Source organism: Anas acuta, chromosome 3, assembly GCF_963932015.1.
Source record: "Anas acuta chromosome 3, bAnaAcu1.1, whole genome shotgun sequence".
Lineage (NCBI taxonomy): Eukaryota > Metazoa > Chordata > Aves > Anseriformes > Anatidae > Anas > Anas acuta.
In genome coordinates, this window is record NC_088981.1 from 60,248,624 (window position 1) to 60,274,130 (window position 25,507).

The 25,507-nt window shown below is 38.7% G+C and overlaps 2 protein-coding genes and 1 long non-coding RNA gene across 3 annotated transcripts; 2 read left to right on the forward strand and 1 right to left on the reverse strand.

Annotated features, from left to right (window-relative positions):
• Positions 1 to 209: 209 nt before the first annotated feature.
• Positions 210 to 3,470, reverse strand: LOC137854238 (uncharacterized). The gene is made up of 3 exons (XR_011095037.1): positions 2,918 to 3,470; positions 2,676 to 2,812; positions 210 to 1,882 (listed from the first exon to the last, which is right to left on the reverse strand). It is a non-coding gene; the product is annotated as an uncharacterized lncRNA (long non-coding RNA).
• Positions 3,471 to 9,153: 5,683 nt separating this feature from the next.
• TAAR2 (trace amine associated receptor 2) lies at positions 9,154 to 10,485 on the forward strand. The gene has a single exon (XM_068675108.1). It carries the CDS (start codon positions 9,180 to 9,182, stop codon positions 10,338 to 10,340), a length of 1,161 nt encoding a protein of 386 aa, XP_068531209.1. The 5' UTR covers positions 9,154 to 9,179; the 3' UTR covers positions 10,341 to 10,485.
• An 11,976-nt stretch (positions 10,486 to 22,461) lies between these two features.
• On the forward strand, positions 22,462 to 23,675 carry LOC137853019 (trace amine-associated receptor 5-like). The gene has a single exon (XM_068675109.1). It carries the CDS (start codon positions 22,515 to 22,517, stop codon positions 23,541 to 23,543), a length of 1,029 nt encoding a protein of 342 aa, XP_068531210.1. The 5' UTR covers positions 22,462 to 22,514; the 3' UTR covers positions 23,544 to 23,675.
• Positions 23,676 to 25,507: the final 1,832 nt, after the last annotated feature.

Consider the following 25,507-nt stretch of genomic DNA (forward strand, 5'->3'; position numbering starts at 1 on the left):
CTTTTAAGTTTTGTCCCTCCACTTCAGTATGCATGCAGAAGTCAAAACAGGCCAATGTACAGTTATGCCAGTATGCTGCACAGAGGGAAGATGGGAAAAAGAGAAGTCATGCTGCTCCTTCTCTTTCTATTTCAACTAGTGCTTGTCACTTTTGTCATTTAAAGGCTTTCCTGCTTAATGAGGTCAAAAGCATCTTTAATAAGATCAAAGATATTGTGGAAAACGCAATAAAGGAATAAAAAGCAGTAGTGAAAATCAATGCTGAATCTGACAATGCCAGAAAATTATACTTTTGTAATTAAAATTTTGATGTAAAATATTCACACATTTACATCCTTCAGAACTTTATATAGCTTGGATATATTGATATTTTGGCTTACAGCAGTGCTGTGACAGCCAGTGAGGAATCTATATAAAGAATTGATATAGAAATTCTATGGCTTGCCTGATCGTATGGTGAGTGGGGCAAGATGGACATGGAAGCACCAGGAGGAGTGGCAGAAAAAGGATCATAGGGATGGCTCGGTGTCATGGAGCCTGGGTGAGCAGGCTGTCAAGATTACATCTGTGTGCAGCCTTTCTGGACACCCAGATTGGGACAGAAAGGAGAGATGAGGAAGTCAAAAGCTAGCACATGGTTACCAGCTGAAGAAGGCCGACAGGCTGTCAATTTTTTAATCTCTTAACTGGCTTTGCTAGAATTAACATATCACCAAACAGAAGGAGGTAATACCTTTGGCCTGGTCCTATGCCATCTGGTTGGAGTATGGAGGACTAATTTTGGGAATGGACAGTAAAATGTTGGTATCTGAGAAGAGTCTATGGTGAAGCTGATGACTTGGTATTGAAGGAAAAGCTATGTTCAGTGGTAAATGGTGTCCTCCATTCATTTTGCTGCGATATGTGCACGCTGTACATGTATCTTGTCTTTCTTTTTTGTGTTCTGTAGAGCTCTGAAGCATTCTGCACTGTAGAGCATAAAAGTTCAATGATGCTACATTTCAGCAGAGCAAAATATCAGTATCTGAAATTGTCTCCTTTACGCTGTCATCTTGTAAGTTTGCACTCTATAATGACATAAAAATGAACAATGACTGAAATATGCAACACCTCAGCTTTTGTACTGTGGAAGATAATCCTTGGTAGTGACAATATGACCACTTTAATTCTTTATCACAGAACAATAAAAAAAAGATTAAAGAAACAAACAAACAAACAACAAAAAAAACCTCTACCTTTCCAATAAATTTTCCAATAAATTAATGGATAGTTGTCTTTTTCCTCATCCCTGGTGAGTTTTGTCTGATGCAGTTCATTTTCTAATGTTCAGTGTTAGTTTCTGAAGTGAATTGTGTGATCACTAGAATATCTAGATCTCTCTTGAAAGAGCAGTTTCACGGCTGCTGCCAGGTGATATCTCCCATTTTCTGATGGTGTTATAGATTGAAGGAATTTCCCTAAAAGGAGTGTTGCTCACCTGAGGCTTTTAAAGTGTATTTAATACATTCAGCATATGTTAACATAGACCCTTCAAGAAGTTAAAGGAGATATTGCTTTTTTTTTTTTTTTTTTTCTTTCCTTTCATCCACTATATGCCTGGCATAAAAAGACATCACTGTGTAACACCAGAGACAAGATTTTTGTTGCTTGTGGGCACAGGGGTGGAAAGTCATATTTTCCTTGAGTAGCAACAGATGAGAGCATCAAGTCATGCTGAACTCCTTTTGATTGCTCCAGTCCATCTGGCCCATGCAGTTCTGGTACAGCTGGAGGCTCAGAGAGAATTGCAGAAATTGAGAACTGCACTCTCACCATATTCGTACTGTGCTCCTGAAGCACCCAGTTCAGGCTACTGTTGACCTGACTGCTAGTTCACCTACTTCTGAAAAAGAGAAAAACAACCACAGAAAAATAACCCTATATCATTACACTTTTAAGATCTGCTATGGTTGAACATAAACTTTCTTGTGTGTAAATGATGAGCAGTCAGATTGAGCTGAATTTTGTACTCTGCTGAGAACATTTCCACTGCCTGGAATGTATCTTCGAGATATTCCTCAAATACTTTTGCCCTTTGATCATGAACTGAATGCACTTTAATAAGAAAATTGTGTTTATGTTGAAAGACTTTGAACTCAAAAGCAGAGTAGTCTTTTCCAAAATGTTACAACTATTAACCTTTTCAGTCTGGTATTTGCAGCTCTTGCAAATGCAACCACATTTTGCACCTTTTCCCAGCTTTTCCTTTTATGCCATGTTATATGGCATGTTTTTTTTTTGTTTTGGTTTTTTTTTGATGTAGAATGTTGTCATCTCTAACAGGTTTTTCTAATAGGTTTATAAATACCCTCCTCTGCTCGAGACAGCAGAAATGTTACCCCTCAGAACCTGTAACTGTCAAAAACACGATCCCATCTGATTATCTCACCTTTCATTGGTAAGCATTTGCTTCTTCTTTCTAAATGATTGTCCCAAACTCCTGAAGACTGATAGTCATCTAACCTAAATTGTAGGCATCTAAGAAGCACTACATCTGCTTTAGTCATTTGTATCTCTCTTTGTACTCATTGTAGAAAAGAACTTGTTTTATCTCAGCAACTTATTCAAGTCACTGTTTAAGAAAATTTTTCATGTCACAAAGTTTAAGAACATTTTTTTCTCTGGTGTCTTATTACCTGGAGGTGGCATTTTCCCAAAAAGCTTCCTTGCCTTCTGTTTACAGAGTGTCTTCTCTGGCAGAGCAACTTTAATGAAGTCCCAGGTTACTTTCTCTCATTAGCTCTAATCATAGGCAACACAAAGTTATTTCTCACTGTGAAGGGGACATACAAATGAGAGGTGTTAATGAGGCCATAGGGTCTCTATTCGAACCTGAGATTTTCATAAATTAGGAGAGCAGAAGAGAAATGCCTCTTACTGTTGTCCAATCAGATCATGGATTAGATCTAGTGATGTAGAATGTACCTAACTGCAATTTCAAAGAGTCATCACATAAATGAAGTGCAAAGGGTATTGTTAAATTCCTTATCAACCCATTTAATTAGTTACCTTATTAAACACTTCCCAGATGGCTACCTTTTTCAAAACAAATGAATCTCCAGTGGGTGATTTTATGTTTCAACTTCCCTGAAAACTTATGCAAAGCAATTATTCCAACATTACGAAAGGATCTGTTTTGTTGGTAAACCTATGCCTACTCATTTTGTAACCAATAAATACATCAGATTTACGTCACCTGCTCTCATGCTTCAAACAAAACTGACAGGTTTCTTGCAGCTAGTTTAGGACTCACAGATGACCACCTGTCCCCTGCTATGGCCTCATACATATGGCCTCCAGCTGAGCGTCATGGACTCCCCCTTGGTCACCAGATTCAGTAGCACAGGGCAAGAGGATGAGCACTGACTGTCTCAGAAGAACCCTTCCAGAAACCTCACAAGGCAACCATTGTTCTAAAATGGAGTATTTTAAACAGCTAGATAAAAAAGTACATTAGTGCAGTATTCAAACAGAAAGAATGAGCTCTCAAACTGTGTAAATATTGTAAAGTGTATGGCTTTTCTTAGATCAATAACTTCTCTAAGCTGTACAGACTGTACTCTCTTTCCTCCTGTACATTATTTTAATACTCATTCAACAAAGAAGAGAGGAACAGAAAACGCTAGGTAGTCAAACACAAGATACTTAGTATTCTATGAAAGGCTTTTATTTACATATTTTTTCTGATCATCTTAGTTATCTACAGACTTCAGTGTAACTGCATCATCTAAAGACCTAATTCAGAAAATTACTATGCCCATCTCTTAGCACTTTTGGACTAGTTTGTTTTCATTAGACATCGCCTAGATTTGATAACCTTCTATGATGAAGTGACTAGCCTGGTAGATGAGGGAAGAACACTAGATATTGGCTACCTTGATTTCAGTAAGGTTTTTGACACTGTCTCTCATTAGTTCCTCATAGACAAGCTGCAGAGATATGGACTGGAGGAGCAGACTGAGTTGACTGAAAGAGCAGATTGAAAACTGGGGGAATGGCCAAGCCCAAAGGGTGGTGATCAGTGGTGCAAAGGCTACACCTGGGATCAATATTGGGCCCAGTCCTCTTTCACATCTTCATAAATGATCTGGATGATGGGCTAGAGCATATCCCCAGCAAGCTGGCAGATGATGCAAAACTATGAGGAATTGTTGATAGAAGAGGGGTCACGTTGCCATCCAGAGGGACCTTCACAGTCTGGAGAAGTAGGCTGACAGGAACCTCATACATTTCAACAAGGAAGAAATGCAAAGTCCTGTACCTGGGGAGGAACAACCCCTGCCACCAGCACACGTTGGGAGACACCCAGCTGAAAAGGAGCCTGACAGAAAAGGTTCTGGGTGTCCTGGCAGACACCAAGTTGAATATGAGCTACAAGTATGCCCTTGACACGAAGAAGGCCATTGGTATGCTGGACTGCATTAGGCAAAGTATTGCCAACAGGTGATGGGTGGTGATCCTTCCCTTGTACTGGGCACTGGTGAAGACACACCTGGGTCCAGTATTGGAATCCTCTGTAAAAGACAGATGTGGACATACTGGAGAAAGTCCAATGAAGGGCCATGAAAATCACTAAGGGACTGAAGCAGGAGGCAATAGGCACAAACTGAAACACAGGAAGTTCCATCTGAACATCAGGAAATGCTTTTTAGCTGTGAGGATGACTAAGCATTGGCACAGATTTCCCAGAGAGGTAGGGGAGAATATTTATTGCAAATTTATCCTTGGAGATATTCAAAATCCATCTGAACATAGTCCTGGTCAACAGGCTATATAGGTGGCACTGCTTGAGCAGGGCAGTTAGACAAGATGACCTTCAGAGATCCCTTCCAATGCTGACCATTCTGCAGTCCTGTTTCTATTAAGTTGAATAGAATATTTAGTAAATAGAGTATTTACTAAGTTTTGCGTAGTGTTATTTAGTCCCACATAACTAGATTTTTCCAACAGAAATAAATTTCCTTCATTGTATTTTTTTTTTAAAGAAAAAGATCTTTCACCTTCATGTTGCTGCATTAAATCCAACATAGCATATAGGTAACTGAAAATACTTCTGTGATGTCCATGCAATAGCCTTTGTAAAACAAATTAATTTCCTAAGACACGCAATCCACAGTTAAATGGGAAATCTACAACCCACTCCTAGATGTCCAGTCTTTTTATTTCCCATAGTTATAGGGAAAGTTAGTCTCCCTAAGCATTACAATCACAGCATACTGACCAAAAGATATCTCTGTTAGTTAAAAAGAGATCACTGAAAACAGGGTGTTGTGTGACTTATACTCTTTGGACTTCCTGTGTTAGCAACAGTAGTAAACAATTATTTGAGAAAGTTTGGACATCCTTTATGTTTTACTGAAGCCACTTCAGGGGAACAAAAGAGATTCATCTTCACAATGCATTATTGGAACTATATTTCATGTTAGTAATCAAATAGTTCTCTCCAACCAATACTTACGAACAACATGGAAATAACAAAGCACAACACAAAGTAAACACATGGGCTGTAATAAAACCAAACAAAATAAATCATAGAATCATAGAATATCCTGAGTTGGAAGGGACCCTTAAGGATCATCAAGTCCAACTCTTGACACCGCACAGGTCTACACAAAAGTTCAGACCACGTGACTAAGTGCACAGTCCAATCTCTTCTTAAATTCAGTCAGGCTCGGTGCAGTGACCACTTCCCTGGGGAGCCTGTTCCAGTGTGCAACCACTCTCTCTGTGAAGAACCCCTTCCTGATGTCAAGCCTAAACTTCCCCTGCCTCAGCTTAACCCCGTTCCCGCGGGTCCTGTCACTGGTGTTAATGGAGAAAAGGTCTCCTGCCTCTCGACACCCCCTTACGAGGAAGTTGTAGACTGCGATGAGGTCTCCCCTCAGCCTCCTCTTCTCCAGGCTGAACAGGCCCAGTGCCCTCAGCCGTTCCTCGTACGTCTTCCCCTCCAGGCCTTTCACCATCTTCGTAGCCCTCCTCTGGACACTCTCCAACAGTTTCATGTCCTTTTTATACTGTGGTGCCCAGAACTGCACACAGTACTCGAGGTGAGGCCTCACCAGCGCAGAGTAGAGTGGGACAATCACCTCCCTTGACCTACTAGCGATGCCGTGCTTGATGCACCCCAGGACACGGTTGGCCCTCCTGGCTGCCAGGGCACACTGCCGGCTCATATTCAACTTGCTGTCTACCACGACCCCCAGATCCCTCTCTTCTAGGCTGCTCTCCAGCGTCTCATCGCCCAGTCTGTACGTGCAGCCAGGGTTTCCCCGTCCCAGGTGCAGGACCCGGCACTTGCTCTTATTGAACTTCATGCGGTTGGTGATCGCCCAGCTCTCCAACCTATCCAGATCCCTCTGCAAGGCCTTTCCACCCTCATTCGAGTCCACAACTCCTCCAAGTTTGGTGTCATCAGCAAACTTACTCAAAATACCTTCTATTCCTACATCCAGATCGTTTATAAAAATATTGAAAAGTACCGGCCCTAAAATGGAGCCTTGAGGGACCTCACTGGTGACCGCCCGCCAGCCTGACACAGCCCCATAAATAAAATCAAACAAAACAATGACTACACAGCTTTCTCACCACACTGCCGTACAGCAGTACCTGGTGTAACTAATTCTGAAAGACAATTTCTAAGGTCTTTTCAGCGGCCTTTCTTTAACCCAGTTGTAGATCTTTTTTCATAAAGATTTCAGTTCATGTAAATTTGTTAGCTGTTGTTAAACATTTCATTTCTGAAAGGTGTCAAACTGCTCAATACTGTGTGCTGCACCATGCTGAAAAGAGGACTAATTGGAGTTGCATGGGACACTGCTGTCTGAAGGTAATGCTTTTTGACATGTAGCCTCTTTCAACATCTCTTTGTTTGAAATCTAATATAATTTGGTCTGCACAGATTTCTGAACAGGTTTATTATATTTTAGTCACTTCTTTCAATTAAGGTTTCTGTGTGAAACTTGTATATCTCTCACTTCGTTAGTTAAAAAAAGTTTCTAGGCATGCTTGTCACAAAAATGCTGACAGATCTCAAAGATATTACTGTAGTACACCATGACAGTTTTACTGTTGTTTTTGTTTGTTTGTTTGTTTGTTTTAAGTCAATAAATTATTCTTCTGTAGAGATTTGTATTTTATTTCCAGTAGAAGGTTCCCTCATTTGCCTTTAAAATGACTGCCATAAAGGTAGACTCCATTAAAAGTTTTTACATTTCCCATATTAAATTCTAAAAACAATGATTATTTTCTGCAATGTTTTCATGGCATACCATATTTCTCAGTCAATAAGAATACAGCCTCTGCTATGCTGACTAGCATTTATACTTGGACTTATAATGCATCTCCTTATATATGCGCAAGGGTCAGCATTAATATCTGAATATCCACCTCTGATCTCAGAGGACTCAATTTATGCATATCAATAGTGAATTAATTTTGTCTTTTCTTGTAAGAAATTATATACTACCTTTCATGTGGTTTATTTATTTGTTTATTTATTTAGAAATAATAGATTGTCCAATAACATGTGACAGATTGTTCTAAAATTACACTTCTTTTTATCCATCTTTATTGTTCACTGAAGTATAGGGAAAGTTTTTTGTACATCATACAAAAGCTGTGGCTACAACCAGCATGAGAGAAAGTGCTGTTGTGTCCCATTAAATTAAAAGATAATAATCTTATATTTATTAAATATTTCATTTCAAAATTTAATTAAAAGTTGTAACTATTCAAAACAAGTTAGGATGCATCATCTGCTACAATAAAGAAAAAACATATCATCTTCCCTTCACCTCCACCTTAGCCTCTCTTTTCAAATACTGTTTCTGATATGACTTATTGCTATCTCAAGTCACCAAAATAGCTAAATTATACATGAGGGTAAAGGGATTAATACAGAAAACAAAAATAATGGTCTTGGGAATACAGATACTTTGTTTATCTCCTGTCTGTGTAAATGCCTAAATTATACAGCTTTTTTTTTTTTATGTCTTTTTTTTTTTTTTAACTTAAAAACTACTGGGAATTAAGTGTAATGCCATAAAAGAAAAATAATTTTCCACATATCATTAATGTGAGCAAAGTTTTAAAGAGGGTCTACCTTTTACAGATACTGCAATGTTGCTGGGCAATAACAAAACTGGAAAATGTCTACTTAAAATGTCTATTGATGGTACTACTAAAATGGATGCAGGTAGGATTAGCCTATAAAACTGACTGACAAGCATTATTTCTAATATTTTGATGCTCTGTTTCTGTATTTTCTTAATTTGAGGATGATACCTGTTGGAAAATTCAGTGGACTAAGATGCTTCCCCAGTTCTTTCTGAATGGATTCCTTCTGAGTCCAAAATAGGAATAGACATGGAAGAAATGGATCTGGTTCTCTGCAGACAAATTAAGTGAAATTTTTACTCTAAAATAATCACTAGTGTATTCATTTATAGTTATTGCAGCTTGACCACAGTCTACTATAGGAGACAAGATTGAACCCTTTTGGTTAGTGGAATGATAATTATGCAAAACACGTGTTAAAACTGATTTCTACCAGATGTGTTCATTGCTAGTATGTTATGGTCCACAAAAGATAAATGTTGCATCATAATTTATTTGGAAAATGGGGTTTTGGCAGCTGATTTGTGACTCATAGGATGAGCATTTAATTGTATAGCTCACTAACTGAAACCTCTGCGAAACCCGAGATATGTGAGCTGGCAAAACATTTCTCCTGTAGAAAACATCAGTGTTCTAGGACTGAATAGACAAATAATTCCTGTACAGTGTTTGAAGACTGAAGTGAATTTGAAGTGAATTCTTTGTCTGTGCATCTTTTCCTTCTAATACTCTAAAACGATGGATATTAACATCTATATATAATGTAATCACAATATTTTACAAAATACTCTAGATACAACAGAATGAATTAAGTAAAATTGTTGTTATCCTGTAGCTTATTTAATTTTAAATGTAATTAAGTTTACTTTCAACTGCCTTGTTTTAAATGTTATTTGCAATGAATTTTTAATAGCTTCCAGTTGTCATGTCCTATCTCAGAAGAATAACGGGTTGCAGTTCATCTCTATTTAAGCCAAGAGAAAGCATGTCTCTGAATTACTGCATTTTCCTCAGTAATTTAATTCATGCTCTTGACTAACTTTGTCTTGTCTTCCAGTTTAGGACTTGGAATCTTCTGGAAACTAATGAAAATTGTATCTACGTATATGTCTGCATATCCAACAGAAAAATCTGATCAAGGATTAATTATGCTTTCTGTGAATACCTCGACAGATTTGACTGATTGCTCTGAGTTTGGGAACAGGTCCTGTTCTGGCAGCTCCAGGTCACCTGGAGCACGAGGGGTATTGTATCTCTTCATGACTGCAGCCTTCCTGCTCACCATCTCAGGGAATCTGGCCATAATTGTTTCCATCTCCTATTTCAAACAGCTTCAGTCCCCGACCAATTTTCTCATCCTATCCATGGCCGCCACGGATTTCCTACTGGGCTTTGCCATTATGCCCTACAGCATGGTGAGGTCCGTGGAGAACTGCTGGTATTTCGGGATGGCGTTCTGCAAAGTTCATTACAGTTTTGACCTGATGCTCTGCTTAGTTTCCATTTTCCACCTTTGTTCCATTGCTGTGGATCGCTTTTATGCAATTTGCCACCCTCTGCATTATGCCTATCTGATGACCATGAATGCCATAAAACAAATAATAGCAGTGTGCTGGTCAGCACCCGCAGCTTTTGCTTTTGGTGTTGTTTTCTCAGAAGCTTATGCTTCTGGAATTGAGGGCTATGAAAATTTGGTAAAATGCTCAAGCTTGTGCCCTGTCATGTTCAACAAAGTGTGGGGAGCTGTTTTATTTACAGTTGGTCTATTTGTTCCTGCTTGTGTTATGATAGGTATCTATTGTAAAATTTTTGTAGTCTCCCAAAAGCACGTATGTGAGTTGAGCCAAGCACACAAGCACACAAAAAGTGATATGAAAAATGGGCTTTCTAAGAGTAAAGACAGGAAAGCTGCCAGGACTTTGAGTGTAGTTATGCTGGGTTTCTTAATATGCTGGTTTCCTTGTTTTTTTGCAATCTTAATTGATCCATTTTTAAACTTCTCTACTCCTGTACCTTTGTTTGATGCTCTAACCTGGCTTGGTTATTTAAATTCTCTCTGTAATCCATTAATATACGGCTTTTTCTATCCATGGTTTCGGAAAGCGCTTAAATATATTGTAACAGGCAAAATATTCAACTCGCAATTCCGTACAACAAAACTTGTAGCTGAGGAGCAGTCACACTAGTAGATTCTAGAGCTGACAGCTGGTCTAAAGGTGAAGAAGAAACAGTGGATTACTGGGTATTCATGGTTCAGTAACCAGTCTGATACATAAAATTTGAATTTTGCAAGACAGTACTGTAAAATTATCTCAATTTCTATTTCCTTAATAAAATCAGACTCTTTATATTTTGATATTTATTTACCACCTGTGCTGACTCTTACTGCCTTGATAGTGTTTGAGAAGTTAGGTTGTTCTAGAATCTCCTCATGCATGGTTTTGTTATTTCAGGAAGTATACAGTCCATAAACTCAATACTTCACCTAATTATGTATGAATACAGCAAATCTTTCTTGAGGTTCACCATCAATAATCTCCTAAACTGAATACATTTCACACTGATATGGTGATAGTATATGCCATCCTTTTGTGATTTGGGTGTTAATACATAGATGTATAGAGTCTGCTGTTATTCCCAAGCAAATATAATTTCAGTATAATTTTGGCTTAAAGTTGCTCTTTTCCCCTGAAATCAGTAGAATCAGGTTTGCAGCCCTTATCCTCAGTGTGTGCAGTACCCAGGAATGAGAGCTACTCACACTTGTATGTACATGCTTGTGCTTTCTTAGTTTTAATGTCAGATTCCAGATGCTATAAAATATCCTTGCTTATAGCTCACCTCATATCCCCTCCAGCAAATGAGCACTGAACTGGAGCTTCTAGTAAGGTCTTTGCCATGCTAAGCTCCCCCCAAAGTCAGTAAGGAGTCACTCACTGCAAGAGTTCACATCAAACAAACTTCAAGCAAGGTAGGCTGAGCTGTCATTATTGAACACAGCTACTGCAGTCCCTTTACTGTGCACACTTCCTCCAACGTGCCTTTCACAAAATGCGTACAGTGCATACTATACTTTTATTATAGTTGGACTACCAATAAGCCACTCCCATGTTTAATCACTTGTTGGTTTATCTCAGCTGTGTTGGTATAGCATAGTGGCAATAGCTGTTCATTTATTTTTTTTTTGCTGAACACATTCTGTTTGGATCTGAAAAAGCCCAGTTTCACTCTCACTTTGAAACATTTGAGACAGCAAGGACATGGAAGCTCGCGGTCTTATTTGGGGTGGTGCATAAGGCTCTCTCTAACTTTTCCTAATAATAAATGTAACCCCCAAGGCTTTATAGATAATACAAACGCTCTCTCTGTGAACTAGCTGAACAGTTAGAGCCAGGAACAGAGCAGGACTTAGTGCCAGAAAGAAGTGAGGCATCTAGAAGCTGGATAAGACACTGCCCCATGTCATTGCTTGACAGGTGTCCAGGGAGCAATGCAGACCTCTGGATGAAACAGTGAGGCATTGTGAGTGGTACCCAGGGAGAATAACAATGCTGAGCTCCAGTTTGCTTATGGCCAATGGCTCTGGAAAGCTGGATCTCTTAAACACAGCCCAGTGCTGACATTCAGGCTTGTCTAGACTCATCTTAATCTTATTTTGCTCCTGCAGTTCTTTCCTGAGGGTCAGCTCTGGGGCAGCTCTGGTAAAGTGTAGAGCAAACATTTTACATGATAACTTACTGGCCAGGGTACCATCTAGGATGCTATCAGCAAGAGCTTACTGCTGAGCCCCATGAAATACACAGTGTTTAGGGACAATATAGAAAGTCCTCAGCGTGCTGATGTCGGCAGGGAGAGGGAGCTCCATGCCAGGCAATGGGGGACATTACAAAGCTGGTGTCATAGCCAGCTGTTCCAGGTCATGTCTGCATGTGGCTTCTTTAGACAAACTTCTTTGCCCTTCAGATCACCCTTTGTGTAAAAATTGAAGTGCATGCCTGCACATAGCACAGGCGGAAGTCAGTGAGAGGTTCACAATGAAAACTAGCAAATGTTGAAGGTCCCTGATGTCCTTCCAGCAGTGAAGTCATGCTTCAGATACAGAATCATAGAATAGAATAGAGTCATAAGGTTGGAAAAGACCTCCGAGTTCATCTGGTCCAACCATCCTCCCACCACCAATGTCACCCACTGAATCACATCCCCAAGCACCATATCCAACCTTTCCTTAAACATCCCCAGGGACGGTGACTCCACCACCTCCTTGAATTAATATGAATGAATATGAATCATGACACAAAACACGTGATGTAACACTAGACTTGAAGGCAACTACAGGCTCTTTTTCAGTGTCTTCATGATGTTTGCTGCCAGCAATAATCACCACTGAACTCAACTATTTGACAGGTGAGTTTGAATCCCTCCTGCTACTTCAACAGGAATGTCTTAAGTTAAAGTTAGGTGTCTAATTAAGTCTTCAGGTCCACATTAAAACATTTCTGAAAATTTTCCTACATATTAGATGCCTAGCTGGTGACATATGATGCAGTCAGAGACATTGTAAGTAATGATTAAATGACTTAATTAACACATAGTATAAATCATTCACAGTCAGCCCATTGCAATACATCTTCTACAACAGCTTTTCTTCCAGACTGAAAATCCTCAGAGAATGACTTGCAGTTATCTGGGAGACTTCAGTGTGTCATATCCTTGTATCATCCAGTGTGTGCCCTTGGATGTTAAAGGAGTATCTGCTTAGTCAGCCTTCCTACACAACTTTCAGGCTGCAGCTGTACCTGACCTATCAGAGCAGTTTTTCTGGCTAAAATATCTTGCAGATCTGTCATAGGGTTGGGCTTAGTTCCTGGATGACTTTGCAGGATGCCATGCTGTTCCACCTGCTCCTGAACTTTACAGTAGTCCTAAACCTGGTGCTAAACAAAGCACTGCTTTGCATGAAACCTAGGGCAGCAGAGTAACAAGTGTTTTTTGCAGACCATGTCTGCTGGTGCACAGAACTAGTGTCTGAGGTTCTTGCTACAACATTCACTGCAGTCAATTCAATATGGTACATATTTATATTCAGACGCAAAAACTGCAGTCTCTTCAAGTTTTCCCCTCTTTAAATATCATGGTAAACTTTTTTTTAATGAAATACATGGTCACTAATTAATATATTTTTTCATGTTTTAGCATGAATTGTAGTCTAGATCAAATCCGGGCTGTGTTCCTCTCCTCAGGGCAGCAACCAGAAGCTTTAGGACTACTTTTTTTTTTTTTTTTTTTAAATGTGAATGATTCCAGCAAGAGATAAGAGATAACACTGCCTTGGAGAAGAGAGAACATTGCCTCATTCAGGAGGGAGGGAGTTCAAACTCCTACATCCAGGTGGTGAACCTGACCTGAGAGCACCCCAGTGGTTCTCCCCCTCTCTGGAATATCCCAGGTTGAACATGTAGGTCATCTTAAAAGCATCCTGGCCAGCTAATCCAGACTCAGCCTCCCTGTTGTTTGGCATCTAACAGCAACATTCAGAGACATCTTCAAATTTGTTGATTTTTACTCAAATAATTGCTGTATTTTTATTCTTAAATGGTTTGCAACTTAACAACTGGCAATTGTTAGCTTCAGTGCCTGACTGTGGTCAGAATAGTTAAATTCACTGGCTTTTGTTTGTTTCTTTTTTGTTGTTGTTGTTGTTGTTGTTGTTGTTATTTGCTTGTATGTTTGGTTTGATCTTTGTGTCACAGCCTAAATTGTGTGAAAGGGTTTTCTACCCCCTTGTGGAGTCTACACGCAAAAGCAGCTTTAAAAAAATACTGACAACATACGACATCTATGTTTTGTTATTATTTATATAGTTAAATAAATAAATAAATAAATACTTGGGTTGCAAAAACACGAGCTGAAAAATTTCTGATAAATAGATTGATTTATTTTTCAAAGTCTGTGCTGGGTTTTATGTTGTACCTTAATACTGCAGAGCACTTAGCAAGTGTTTAGCATCAGGTCGCAGATATAACTGTGGTTCTGGAGGTAGGTGTGTTCTGGAGGTGAAGAAAGTGAGCAACAACATAAAACATACAAATGGCAATTCCCCAAAGACACTGTCATTGCATTTCCAAAGTAAAATCTTCAAGATTTAATTTACAGTTTTTGGTTTATAGACATTAATTTTTGCATGAAAAATTAAGATATACTAAAGAAGTCATATATTTTCAGGTAGATTAATGAACAATAATTAGTGTCCAAGTTATAATTTTTTGACACACACACATACACACAAAAATCAACCCATAAATGCTTTAATCAGCTTTATGTAAATTAAGTAAATGAAAGTAACTGTTCCATGAAACTCCTGACAAAGGGGCATGTACAGATGTGAACAGAAAATATTTTATTTATTCTCCCTTTTGCATAACCAAATATCATCTTTAATGGTCCAGCAGGACCAGGGAGGTGATCGTCCCCCTGGACTCTGCTCTGGTGAGGCCACACCCCAAGTACTGTGTTCAGCTTGGGCCCGTCACTACAGGAAGGACATCGAGGCCCTGGAGCGTGTCCAGAGAAGGGCTATGAAGTTGGTGAAGGGCCTGGAGCACAAGTCCTGTGAGGAGCGGCTGAGGGCACTGGGGTTGTTTAGTCTGGAAAAGGGGAGGCTCAGGGGCGACCTTATTGCTCTCTGCAACTGCCTGAAAGGAAGGCGTGGGGAGCTGGGGGTCGGCCTCTTGCAGGTAACTAGTGATAGGACTAGCAGGAATGGCCTCAAGTTTTTCCAGGGGAGGTTTAGGTTGAAAATGAGGAGAGATTTCTCAGAAAGAGCAGTCAGGCATTGGAATGGGCTGCCCAGGGAGGTGGTGGAGTCACTGTCCCTGGGGGTGTTTAAGAAAAGGTTGGACATGATGCTTAGGGACATGATTTAGTGAGTGATGGTGGTGGTAGGGTGATGCTTGGACCAGATGATCTTGGAGGTCTTTTCCAACCTTAGTGATTCTGTGATTCTATGATTTTCTCAGTGGATTGGTTGTGTGTCTGTCTTCATGGTTGCAAACAGCAACAAAGCATTGATGAGGCATTAGACTGACATAGCAAAAGATATGTAATTTCACAAGAGACAGCCATGAATCTTCTTGGCTATATATAAATTGAGAACATTCCAGTTATTCTTGTGAGAAAGGAGTGCTTTCAGCTGTGTTTTAATTGTGTGTTTCCTCCAAAATACAATAATCAGAAAAAGAGCACCAAAGAAGCTTTGGATTTTAATTACAGAACAGATATATAAACACATTTTGCTGTCTTGCTCTGAATCAGAATATTTTTCTAACTGAAACTACACTGTCATGAAGGGAAAAAAAAAAAAACAAAAAACAGCTTGAAGTGCTGCAGAGAACATAAAGCACAGACAGATTGGATGAAATACATAATAACTACTGTAAAATTAGTTTTATCCTACAATTAAGAGCTATGTAGACCATTAAGCTGGCACTCTTCTTCCTTTGTTATTGAAATCTTGGAGTGCTCTGGGCATAGTCTGGAGAGGGAAGGTGAAGCCTGTAGGTGCAGGTGTATGTTCAGGTACACTGCAGGTACCTGACGCTGGTGGAGCTAAGAGACAGATTTTGTTCCCATGTCTATCAATTCAGATGCTGAGTGACAGAAAGTGCCTGCCTGCACTTGTATCTGTCACATTTGTCTCTACACCTGATCTAAAAAGACTTTTTTCTGACAGTCACATTACACCCTGCCAGGTACAGCCAGATCCACCAAATCATACTGGTACAGTCGTGGTCTCTTCTGCAACATCTTGTGGTACAACTGTGTGTAGCACCTCTCCTTTCTGCCCGATTTCTCTCTCTTGATAATAATTACACCTTGCTTAACCCGTTGCATTACATGACCAGAATGACCATGCCTATCATAGAAGGAATTTCCTTAGATAGCTAGTCAGTTTTATTCTTGTTTGGCTTTAGTGTGGTTTTCTGAGTTAAATGCTGACATTATTGGAGAATATATGGCATCCATTGCCTGCAGTAGCTTCTGTGTTTCTTTCATACTTGACAAATGCTACAGAGTAAAGGCTTCTCCCCTTGCTTTATCTTTTCCAGGCACACTGCTGATAGAAGTATGAACCCATACATTTTCTGCAGCAAGAAAACATTCCAGAAAAATTTCCTCTGACAAACAGAACAAAGTAAGAGAAACATTATGTGTAATCATAGGATATTTGTCTTCTTTGTTAGCTGCCTTTCTTACAGTAGTCCATCTTTTTCCTGAATTGATCTGATCCATTTGCTTCCAGATCAATTCAGGAACTGAAAGACTGGCACCAATTTAGGATAGGGTTGATGACCTCCAAATCTTTACCCCACAGACACTCACCTACAAGCAGCCTGGAAGTCTAGTTTTGTATTATGTCAACTTTTCATATGTTACAGGGATGCCCCATTTTTCAAAGCTTATGGTTTTTAGTAACTTCTCAGCACCTAAGTATTTGCACAATGCTGCCTGCAGGCTGCATTATTTCAGTTTTGCCTACATTATTTATGTGTGTTTTTTCTCCTTTTTTTTTTTTCCCAAAAAATCTTTGAAAATTGTCATGGCAGGTTAACTGTCAATATTCAGAATCTTCTATTTACAGTTTTCTTTCTGCTGCCTCCCTGTAAAAACTTGGTTCCCAGGTCACACTCTTTATAGATGAATTAGCAACTCCTGGGATTGCTTTCAGAAAACTTTGAAAATATTTACATGGGTTCTTTTATTTTTACAATACTTGCATATATTTTCAAATAAAATATCAAGTAGCCTGCGGGTGGACTTATAGTCAGCAAGGTAGTACAATATCCTAGGAAATGTTGTGTCTGGATGCTAGGAAATAACCCAGCATACTGACAAAAGATAGGATGCATTAAGCAGATTCTCTGCTGTGTGTACAGAGACACAAGCTATGTGGCATGACACTGAGGAACCATTGTGCCCAAGGGCCAGTGTGAACTCTCAGGTTTAATCTGCATGAAGTAATTATTTAGATACCACTGCCTGAAAATTAGCAATCAAGTCATGCTGATCTCTTAGTCAAACTTTCCGAATGAGCAAGGGGCACAGAATGGAGCCAAAACACTTTTTCCAGATGAAAATAATCCACAGTCCTTATCTAGTCACAGGACTGTGGACATTGTATTACAAGCACTAGTAAACTAACCTCAGCTTTTTTTTTTTTTTTTCTGTTCTTTTTTTTTTTTTTTTTAAATAAATGCAAAATTTCAATTTGTAACTGAAAAATATTGTAAATTGGGTTAATTTAAGGTATGATGTTCTAGCATCTGAAAAATTGCCTCTCTCCATGTGCATTCCATCACTAATAAAAATAGCTGTTCATCAAATTCTTTATCTATGAAGGTGGGCAGATTCACCCAGAGGAAATACAGGTTAAACTTAAAACAAAGGGAGTACTTAAAAAAAAAGGGGGTAAATCAAATACTACAACTACTACTAAAATCTCCTTGTGATGGGGTCGTATTTGTCAAAGGTTTCATAGGCAAAACTTCAATTCTGTCTGCCCCTTACCTACAGCTGGGACACTGAAGTAATTGTGAAATGTCTGTCATGCAGCTGCTCTGTTGGGTAGGTATCAAAAGAGCATGCTCCTACTTGGGGAAGCAAGACCCCAACAATCCAGCACACCTGGCATTTCTATTATCATTGTGGGCAGAAAAATGTGTTGTGTTTTTTTTCCTCATTGTGACAAGTTATCAAGAAACAATATCTCATTCAAGTAAAACTACCAACATTTGACCTTACCAGGTCTGTCAGGAAGAAAATGTGTGTTTCTAAAGGGTATGAAAGTGATGCTTGATGCCCAGGGAGCAGTACGTGACCAGAACATCCCCATAGCCTTGCACAATGCACTAACAAGGAAGAAATCGTGTGCAGTTATATTGGCCACTTCTGCTTCCTTTGGTGGAAATTGCAGGAAGCGAGCAATATCTGCCAGGTCTGGGATCAGCGGTCTGGCTGCAGGCCAGAGCTGTGCAGAGGCCCTGAACCAAGGGCTGACAGGAGATGGGGAAGTTTTCTTCAACGTGACGTGTGCTCTGCTGCTCCTTGCTCCACCCAGAGCTGCCCATGCCCACGGGAGTTTGGTCACCTCTGCTCACTTTGTGCCACTAAAAAAATCGTCCAACAGAGAGTCAGCTTCGCATGGGCCGCATCCAGAAACTTGAAAGCCATTTGATGCTTCCCAGAAACCTGAAAGCCATTTGATGCTTCTCACAGGCTGGACTCTTGATGCCTTGTATCTCAGTATTAATTTGTCATTCATCTCAGTATTAATTCTTCATTCATTTTGTTCTGCTGGTACTTTGCAGTACAGCACCTCATTTCCCCTTCTCTCTTCCATTTTTGACAGCTTCAGATATCTAAAGTTTCTATTTATTTTTTATTTATTTATTTAATTTTCTAGAATGTGAATTAACAGGCTCTATTAGCATGTTAGAGGTTTCGGTTAGATTATTCCCAACTGAAATGTGTTTTGTTCACTGCAAACAACAGCAAAGGGAATCGGGAGCTCTGGGGAAGAGCTATAACAGTTGTACCTGTGGTCCTTTTTTGCAGACCTGGGACTACCTTTAAGACCTGTTATTAATGAATTCTTCAGAGAACTATTCAACTAGAGTGTGTCACATACAACTTTTTTTCAGTTGGCCAAGTGAGTATTTTGACTTTTTTTCACAGAATCACAGAATGGTTTTGGGTTGGAAGGGACCTTCAAGCCCATCCAGTTCTAACCCCCCTGCCATGGGCAGGGACACCTCCCACTAAGTCAGGTTGCTCAAACCCCATGCAGCCTGGTCTTTACCTTGATCTATCTTTTGAAATTCCTCTGTCCATCACAAAACACTAAGTTCATTAAAATTATGCTTTGGCATCACATTCAGCAAAAATGCTTGGGAAGAAGAAAATGACAAGAGGAAATATTTGAAGATGATGAACTAATGGCCTTTTTAACTTTATTATCATGTTTTTTTTTCATTTCATATTTGGTGCAAAGAGAAAAGGAGATGATAAAAGAATAACAAGACCAATAAACTAAAAGAAAACAATATATTTTGGGTTAAGACAATCCAAAAATAAAACAAATATATGAGTTGATCATTTCAAAGAAAACAGATAAAATATTCAAAATATTCAAAGATATTCACTTTTTGTTTATTAACTTCCCCAACTAAAATAACTTTTATTATTATTATTATTATTATTATTATTATTATTATTATTATTATTATTATTATTATTATTATTATTATTATTATTCATTCTCTAACCCACAATCTCTTTGATTTTAATCCTTTAACTGATTAATTTGAAAAAAGATGTTACAGATGTCAGTGACTTCTTCTCCCTCTATCTTCACTTCCACATGTAATACATTTGAAGATGTCACAGTTAAATCACAGAGGTACCATTTCTGAAACTGTTGGTGTGTTCTACATGAGCACTTGAGTGGACAGAACATGGACCAGTATAACCAAGAACAAAACAGCATAAAAGCAAAAACAATTTAAAACTGTATGCAGCAGGTGGAACAATTTCTTGTCAGGGCCATGGACAAGAATTTTCCATTGTTACAAAACTGAAGGCCAAATGCTGCTATTTGTATAAGAAAAATGAAGAAAAAGTAAATGCAGTACCCAGTGGAGACCCCTGTCTGCAAGGAAGGGCACTTAGCAAGATTTTAAATGGCTTAGTGAGTATTTACACTAAATACATTCCTACATTTACCAAAAATCTGCAGTAATGGTAATACACTCATATATGATATGCTGACTTCTTCAGGAATGACCACTGCTCACTATGATGAAGGAGAGTTGTTATAGCTAGAAGACTGGAGTTTTAGGTTCACTTATTCAATGGATGCCCATAGTAAGCCCATCACCTTCTCGTTGTATTATATTCTATTTAAGGATCACAGACTGACTCTTTCTGAAGTTGTGAGCAAAAATGAGCAAAGGGGCACCAATGAAGTCTATCCTAGAAAGTCTGTAAACCTTCGAAACTGCCTTGTCCTATTTTAAGGAGTACAGACTTCGAGGTTACCTGGAGGAACTGAGATCTTAGAGGTTATGTACAGCAGTTTCAATAAAAAAGATAGCGGTCTGTGCATGTCTTCACTGCAGGAGACTGAGTCATATCAGGCAGTACACTTTTTCTTTCATATTTTTTTGTGTGTGTTTTCCTACTGATTACTAGGTTGCGTAGTGCATTTGATAAGAATTCAGTTTGAGATTATATCCAGAAATGTTGTCTGAAAGAGGAAGGGGGAAAGGACATCTTGAGAATGATTGGCATTTTCCATTTTATGATAACATTCTTTCAGAGCTGATACAAGTTAAAAAGCTATTCCTGTTCCGAGCTGTAAAGACCTACATTGTCACCATCTGAGCCTTCTCTTAATCATGAACTCATCTCTTTCCACATGACCACATGAACAGAGAGGGGGAAAACGCAAAGCAAATTCAAACAAATAATGTGTGCAGGAACGGCAAGCTGAGATTCTTTCGTTACATGCTCATCTCTTTCAGGGTGATGATAATCACTTCAGAAGCATCATGATGGTTAGCTAGCTAGAGGGAGTACGTATTTTGACAAGGTCACAACTGTACTTCAAATTTGAATGACAAAATGTTTGAGTGAGAATGATATTCTATTACATATATAATACAGGAAGAATGAACACTAATGAGAATGTCAGAGCACCCAGGACAAAGGAGCTATTGTTAGTATCAAGAGCTATCCAAAAGTCTCTGACAATCTTAACATAAATGCTCATTTATTAAAATGGGGAAATAGGAGAAGGAGAAACACATCTCTTTGAAGTTTTATGGCCAGCCTCCAACTAAGCACAGTTCTATATTGAACTATGCCCAATTTACACCTTTTTGCACTGGGATTTTTAATGTCCAGGCTAGCCAGGAAGGTTTCCATGGGGTGAAGGTCAGCAGTGCCCCAGGATGTGCTGGTGTTAGCTGCATCTTCTTTCAGGGACATCCTAAGAAAGAAAATTCACAGACAAACCTTGAGATAAATAGTCAGAGATTCAACAGCAGCTGAGCATGCATTTGAACTGCTTTTTATAAAAGAGCATTTTTTGCCCAATACACAACAGTCCCTCTCTGCCCCTGAGGTATTTTAGTCATCTATAGAGACACTCTCCCCATCTGGTTTATATAAGGTGTTGACTGATCTCACGCTTTCCACTCAGACAATAGACGTGTACTTAGAAGAGGATTTCAGTACACTGCAGCACAGCACCTATAACACAAAAAGAGATTTTGTACTGTAAGTATTCCTGATTAAAAAGCTTTATTGCTGCTGGGAAGGATAGGAAGAGTGAGGATAATGTGCAGCTATTATACCAGTCATTTCAAGGAAAAAAAAAATACTGAAAAATGTGATGTATTTAACTGTAGCTGTCTTACTGTTAAAAATCATACCTTTCAGTTATCTGATTTATTAAAAGACTACTGGAATAATCCATTATAATCCACTAATGTCTTATATTTCTTAAAGCTCTATTTAAAACTTAAATAACTTAAACATAAAATTTAAATAGCATTATCATAAGTAAAAAGCAATGGTAATATTTAAGGTGTATAATATTTCTCTTTGCCTTGCTGAATATTTGAATATTTGTTGTCACTCCAATGGATATGCCCATAGCTAAGACACCATAATATGAGCAACTTGCTCTGAGAGTTTTTTCCTTTGTAATCAGATGTTGCTTATTTTGTAATAACCACTTCACAACTTTGGCTTAATAAAAGGATTTGTAACTAAATTGGAATTTAATTTCCAAGGAAATTCACAAGAATCAGTGTGCTATTATATTAAAGTTAGCTTTAACATGCCTCATGAGCTTTGGTTTGCAATGCCTGTTATTCTGCAGTAATTTTCCTTCTAAGGCAGAATTTCTCTTTACTTATTGATTACTCACACACCTCTGGATTTGCTGCATTCCCTGCACTACTACTATTGGATGGAAGAAAATCAATCCAAAAATACAGAAAAAAATGATGCCACCAAAATTCAACACACTGATCTGAAGCTTCAACAGAGATACAAAACAGATAAAACAAGCTTTTTTTTTTTTTTTTTTCTTTTTTTTCTTTTCCCCTCAAAATATGGAAATGGTCCAGTAGCTTTAATAAAAATATTTGATTAAAAGGCATATCTCCCTCTAACCTGCATTTTTATCTTTTTTTTTTTTTTTTTTTTTTTTTTTTAGGTAGTCATTCAGCACCTCTGCTGGAAGCCAACTCCTTTTCCAGGCTTGTGGCAAAGCTGGGGAAGGCACTGGGAGTGCCATGAGCTCAGCCCAGGGCCCTGGTGCTGAGAAGGGGTTGCTCATCGCCTTGTGCTATGAGGTGAATGGCTCCTGCTACAAGACCTTGCATCCCTTTGGGGTCCAGCTGGCCATTTATCTGACCTGTGCCTTGGGCACGCTGATCACGGTGCTTGGGAACTTACTTGTCATCATCGTAGTTTCCCATTTCAAAGTCTTGCATACCCCCACCAACTTCTTGCTCCTATCCCTCGCCCTTGCTGACCTGCTTCTGGGGCTGACCGTGCTGCCCTTCAGCACTATCCGGTCTGTAGAGAATTGCTGGTATTTTGGGGATGACTTCTGTAGGCTACATACCTTTCTGGACACGCTTTTCTGCCTCACCTCCATATTTCACCTCTGTTTCATTTCCATTGATCGGCATTGTGCAATCTGTGACCCTTTGCTCTACCCCACCAAGTTCACCATAAGAGTGGCCTGCATGTACATTGGGGTGGGGTGGGCAGTCCCTATGGTCTACACCTCCGTCTTCCTGTACACTAAAGCCATTTCAGAAGGGCTGGGACATTTTTTGCAAGATAAGCCCTGTATTGGTAGCTGTCAGCTGCTGTTCAACAAGCTCTGGGGGTGGCTGAACTTCCCAGTATTCTTCTTCCCTTGCTTTGTAATGATAGTTTTGTACGTAAAAATATTTGCTGTTGCTAAAAAGCAAGCCAGGTTGATAAGCAACATGAAGAAAGGTTTTGAGTCTCAGCTACACATAGGAGCATCCAAGAGTGAAAGGAAAGCAGCAAAGACTCTTGGGGTAGCTGTAGGAATCTACCTGCTGTGCTGGCTGCCCTTTACTATTGACACCATGGTAGACAGTCTTTTAGATTTCATTACTCCCCCAGTTCTGTTTGACATCCTAATTTGGTTTGCCTACTTTAATTCTGCCTGCAATCCCTTGATTTATGTGTTTTCCTACCATTGGTTCAGGAAAGCCATGAAACTAGTCTTAACTCATGGAATCTTTTGTTCCAGGACATCTAAAGTAGACTTGTACCAATAACAAGCAGGGTTTTTGCGCACACTGTAGAAAACACTGTAGGCTATATCATAGTATTTCTCATGGTTATTATTTAACATCCAGTCAGATAGTGTTTTTCTTATTTTCTGTTTTTCTTAAAATATCTGGCTTGGGCAGATCCCAGATTTAAATAGACACACTGTTCCGTGAATGACCTTCCCTTGTTAAGGTCTTGTGTTTGCTATGTGATGCTGACAAAAAAAGGGGACTGTCCTTTTTCCATACTGTTCCTGTCTGTTTCTGAAGATATATATATAAATATATTTAAGCAAAGCAGGTGGTGCTGACTTAGCAAGTTACATAGGGTGTATGCCAGTTTTTAAGAATGAAGAGCATAAGGATGCAACTACAGGTGAGATCAAATGCCTACCTAAGGTAGTGGCCAAAACCAGATGATAAAACAAGATTAATCTGGTATTTTTTACATCATTTTCCTAGCCCACAGTGATATGCTCCTGAGCTAAAGGCTACAAATGGGACATACACCCTAAATTCTTTGGTGGTATCTATTCAGTCCTATGGAGACTTCACCTGTTTCATCAGTGTGTGCAAGGTGACTGCTCCATGCCTTTGAACACCCTTTTGGCCCTTCTCTGTGTCATTTTCGATCCTACTGCATGAAGGAAATAGAAGAAGGGGGGAGAGAGAGGACAGGAACTGCACAGGGTAATAAAACTCTAGATAATAATTGTTATGACTTCATTTTTGTTGCTCTTTGAATTTATTTTCCCTGATAATCCTAACATTCCACATGCTTTTTTGTTTGTTTGTTTGCTTCCAGAGTGGGTCTGCTTATGGACATAACATATGCTTATGCTCTTGTGCTGAGCATAAAATGTCAGCACAGATTCTCAGTTTTCTTCAGCTATGTTTATGTGATTCCATAAGGCCAATTTTAAAACTGACATCTGATAAGTTGAGATCTTTGTTCAACACCAAGTTGCATGGTAAAATTTTGTACTATACATAATTGAGTTATTTTCTACCTCACTGTTATGAATATTTTATCAAAAAAAAAAAATGTAGCCAGCAGCAGTAACTCTTCTGTTAAAAAAAAAAAAAAGCATATAAATAACTGTAAAGATTTTATCTTTTTATTCTGCTAATGGTATGTAAAACTATTATTAGTTTTTAATATTTTTCAAATTACAGTGCAACTGCCTTCTAAAAAAAGTCATTCTTATAGTCATCTTATATTCAGTTGCATATTTTCTGAGTGACAAACACTAAGAGAAGAAACAGATATTAGAATCTATTATTAGAATTAGAATTAGATTAGAATTAGAATCTATGATTCTAAACACTAAAAGGGGAAACAGCTACAGAAAGGATGTAACTAATAGTAAGAGACCTGCATAGACCCAACAGCCTGCTGAAAAGCATGATTAATCTTTTACTAAATTCAGTAGGCAGTTGAATCAGGCCTATGTGTAGAAGAACAAAAGAGAGAAGTTGCACAGGAGATATTCTGTAGGAAATCAGGCTAATAAAGTGATTATTTTTAAGAGATTTAAGTGATTGCATCTGCATATTTTAATGTATGTAATAAAATAAACTAAATAGTGAAGGCCTTTTCACTCTTTTTTTTTATCATATTGTTAAGCTCTTTTCATGGTAAGAAGGGTTTCCTCTACCAATTGAAAATGAGCTATTGTTTTGGGATGTTGTAATCTGTTCTGACATCTGATTGTTTCAAATCTTTTTATGGTTTGTCTATACTCTTAAGACCTCAGCCAGAAAAAAAAAATCAATCAAAAAAATCAAAAAATGGTATTCAAAATACTTAAAGCTCAAGCATATATCTAGAGGAATGGAAGAGAAAGAACACTTAAGTGCTATTTTCAGGGATGTCCTAAATGGAGACTGACCATAAATTGTCTGTGTTTTTAAACTGAGACATTTATGTAGCCTTACGTCTGTTGTTAGAGTATTTTGCAATCTCACTT

Bases quoted from the DNA above. Each gene is read 5' to 3' on its own strand.
- TAAR2 (XM_068675108.1), top strand. From the start codon at position 9,180: ATGCTCTTGACTAACTTTGTCTTGTCTTCCAGTTTAGGACTTGGAATC.
- LOC137853019 (XM_068675109.1), top strand. From the start codon at position 22,515: ATGAGCTCAGCCCAGGGCCCTGGTGCTGAGAAGGGGTTGCTCATCGCC.